Raw genomic sequence first — 3,879 nt, 5'->3', positions numbered from 1 at the left:
AGATAGAGAGATAGATATAGATATGGTATTGCTACTCTAGAAACCCACCCTAAGACAGGGATTTTCCTCATAGTTTTGCAATGAAAACTGGCAGGGCTCCTGGAGGTGATATTCATGAAGGTGTGGACCTCCTGTTTTAATCAAACTAGATCATGTCCAGTCTCCAACAACTAGTCAATTCTATTTTTAGCATTCATAACAGGAGAAATATGAAATTTTCTGCTCCCACAAAGGTTTACAGCCACAGAAACCCCACACAGTGTTGCTGTGGGTCCTGTAACAACAATCTAATGCTGGTTTCAACAGCAGCAGTAGTAGCAGGGGCTGTTGCTTCTGTTCCCAGTAAGCAGTGATTCTCAATGATTTATTTGTCCCTTTGACTTTGGGGCCAGTGGTTTGCTCTGTGAACTCAGTTATCTGATGGATCTAAGAAGAGTTTTTGGATTTTTTCCTATTTTCTTGTTGTGAGGACAGGAGGGATAGATGACTTCCAAGCTTCTTACATATACACAGAATTCCTAAACAGTACGTTTACTGGGCTATTCCCCCTTGTACCTGTCTGGAGTGGATCTTCATTAAGCAGAAATGTTCTTGGATCTTTTCATAATTTTTCCCTTCAAAACGTATGGGTTGTGCAAGCCACATTTCCACCCTACAATAACATGGCAAAGATTATGGTAAGAACTTGGTGAAGGTGGGAGATTCTTACAGGTAATACTTTTGTCCTTTCTTAAATAATTCTTTGTGGTAAGTAATCAAATCAGTTTTAAAAAAAGAAGGATAGAAGAATGTGAAGTGGAAACTGTCTTTCTTTTCATTTCACCCCCAAAGGTGTAAGAACTGGGAGAAGGTACTCCAAATACTTACATTATTCAAGAGAAAGCACAGCAAACCATGACTCAAGAAAGGCCAGTGGCCTGGAACCAAGAAGCATAAGGGCCAGGAATCCTCTGGGAGCCTAGACTGGCTTCCAGCCCCCACAGCTCCACTGACCAGCCCACGAATTGGACTGGTCAGTGGCACATCTTTAAAATGGGAGAGCAGGCCTTTTGTCCATCTTTTCATAGTGTGTTGAGGCTGTGCTAAAGAAAAGACCCATCTAGGTGTGGTTCAGGGATCTGGTGTGGCACTGTGGATTAATACACTGGACTGCAAAATCAGTTTGAACCGCAAGGTAATCAGTTCAAGCTCACCAGATGCTCCTCGGAAACCCTATAGAACTGACTCAGTAGCACTTAACAACAACACAACAACAAAGGTGTGGTTCTGGTGTGGCACTGTAGGATAAGCACTGGTCTGCTAACTGCATGGTCAGCGCTTTAAACCTACCAGTCGCTCCTTGGAAACCCTATTTGTTGTTAAGTACCGTGGTGTCGGTTCCGACTCAGTGTTTCGAGGCTGCAAATTTTTACAGGAGCAGAAAGCCTCATTTTTCTCCAGTGGGGCAGCTGGTAGTTTCAAACTGTAGACCTTGAGGTTAGCACCCCGATTCGTAACCACTATGCTACTAGAGCTACATGGGAAATCCTATACAGGGTTGCTAGTAGTTGACCGATAAGATGGCACTTACTAATATTTATAGTTCTGTTTCTCCTGTACCGCTATCAGTCTGAAGAGAGAGAGAAAAAAAGGGGGGCTCTTTTCCCTTTCTAAGCAGTTCCAGATGTTCTTTATTGTGGTAAGCAGGAGATAACAGAGGGACAGATCACAGTGACACTGTCACCTGAGGCCTGGGAGGCTTCGTGCCTGCGACTGAGGCTCCAGAGCGCTGCTTCCAGCCAATTCGGCCACGCCCCGGCACACGTCCTGCGGCACCCGGCACGTGGTCCTCCGAGCCCCGAGAGACCTACAGCGGTTTGCTTTCAAAACTTGGACTGTCCCACAGAGCGCGCCTGGAGTCGCAAGCAGGGGTGCGCGCATAGTTGGCCCGGTTGCCTCCGCGCTGCCTTCCGGTCCTACTCAGCCTTCTGCCTCCTGCCGCCTGGCTGCGATGGTACGGCCCAGGCCTGGGGGCCTCGCGCGCGCGCGCGCGGCCGCCACTGCGATTGCAGAGTAGGTCCAGCTGTGACCCGTCCCCAGGGTCCCAGTTGGCGCTTGGAGAGCCCCCTGCCCTGATGCCAGTAGAGCGCCTCTTCTCGACCCAGATACCATCAGCAAAGATGCTGGACGTTGAGGAAAATGTGCTCCAGAAGGACCTCGGCGATGTTAAAAGCGGGCCCTGTAAACCTGAAACAGCAGGACAAACCCAGGAAGACGGGAGCAGACCGGAGGAACACCCTCCCCGTAGGTCCCACCAGCCTTTCCCTGTCACCCCCCTCGGGGGCTGCTTAGTGTGTGTCCTGCTGTCAGGGCTTCAGCACCTTTAACGGAACCCCAGACCCTTGCAGCCCCACTGTTTTCTCTGTTCATTCTGTCTCTCCTTATCTTTACCTCTTTATCTCCTTCCACCCCAATCTCTACATACAGGCCCCACCCCTCCCCCCCTTTGACAGAAGGTCTTCAAAGAGTTTGTTGTTGTTGTTATGTGTGGTGGAGTCTGTTCCGACTTATAGTGAGGGTACCCTGTACAGGGTTTCCGAGGCTGCACATCTTTACGGGAGCAGATAGCCTCATCGTACTTTTGAACTGCTGACCTTGCGGTTAGCAGCCCGATTCGTAACCACTACTCTATCAGAGTTCCTTTCAAAGAGTTTAGGTCCTTGAAAAAACAATCACCGAATCAAGATTATTTGCATTGACAAATTGAGTCAGTTCAAAGCCATCTTTGTTTGTATAGGCTCCAAAAAGTTCGTGGAAAAATACTATTATCTTCTCATTCCATTTTCCACGGAATTTTTGAAACTCCTTCATATTCTGTGTGGTACTGTAGGATAAGAACTGGACTGCTAACCACAAGGTCAGTGGTTCAAACCCACCAGCTGCTTCTCCGAAACCCCATACAGCGTCTCTATGGCATTTAACAACAACATTCTTTAAGTTTGAATGTAGATGGGAAACGGTAGATACCTGGGATAAATATAAAAGGTTCCAGACGATCTGAGGCATGAAGTTTGTGTCACACACTTGAAGTGATTCTTCTCCGCCTACATGGGGTCGCCATTAGTCTAAATGGACTCACAACATTCTCATTAGTGCAGAGGTCTCCTCCGCGCTTTGTGGTAGGTCAAACTTCACTGTGCTTTTATAAAAACATCCAGAGATTTTAACCAGCAGATCTGCCCTCGTCAGACAACCTAAGCCAAAATTGAATTACATTTGTGTCTCCTGTGACCACATGGGGTCGCTGCTGGTTAACAGACTGGCCCCAAAGTATCAGCTGAAAGCACTTTGGAACACTGATTTGGCTTACTCAGTAGTAGGGAACCTGTCAACGTTTTCTGAATACAATTTAAATTCTTAAAGTGATTGTTTAAGGGAATAAGTTTTTTAAAAAAAAACTTTATAAAATGAATAACCAAATTCCCCTTTTTTCCTAAATATGAATTAGGTTGTATTGTATTAGGTTGCTTTGATATTGTTACTTTTTACCTTTTCTTCTTGAAACTTTCTTAGTTATTAGAGCTAGATTTTTCTTATTTCTTATTGTGGTGGTGGTTATGTGCCATCAAGTCAGTTTTGACTCACAGTCACTTTATATAGGGTTTCTGAGCTTTCAAATTTTTACCAGAGCAGGAAATCTCATCTTTTTCCTGTGGAGCAGCTAGTAGATTCGTACTGTTGACCTTCCAGTTAGCAGCCCACAGGTAACCACTAAGCTACCAGGGTTCCTTTTTTACTATCATTGTTACATTTTATTTCTAATTTCCCCTTGAGCTCTCCCCTTTTCTCAATTTTAGAGTGCTGTTCTGGAGTTCCTTAATGTTAATTTTTTTTTTTTTT

At 45.5% G+C, this 3,879-nt stretch overlaps 1 protein-coding gene across 1 annotated transcript in view; it reads left to right on the top strand.

Annotated features, from left to right (window-relative positions):
* Positions 1 to 2,202: 2,202 nt before the first annotated feature.
* The window catches only part of TCP11 (t-complex 11, testis-specific), a 22,951-nt gene continuing 21,274 nt past the window's right edge, over positions 2,203 to 3,879 (top strand). The window contains 1 exon segment of the mRNA XM_006878247.1: positions 2,203 to 2,283. Coding sequence (XP_006878309.1) covers positions 2,203 to 2,283 — 81 coding nt within the window.

This window comes from Chrysochloris asiatica, unplaced genomic scaffold, assembly GCF_000296735.1.
Source record: "Chrysochloris asiatica unplaced genomic scaffold, ChrAsi1.0 scaffold00038, whole genome shotgun sequence".
Taxonomy (NCBI): Eukaryota; Metazoa; Chordata; class Mammalia; order Afrosoricida; family Chrysochloridae; genus Chrysochloris; species Chrysochloris asiatica.
This window is presented reverse-complemented; position numbering and strand designations above follow the sequence as displayed.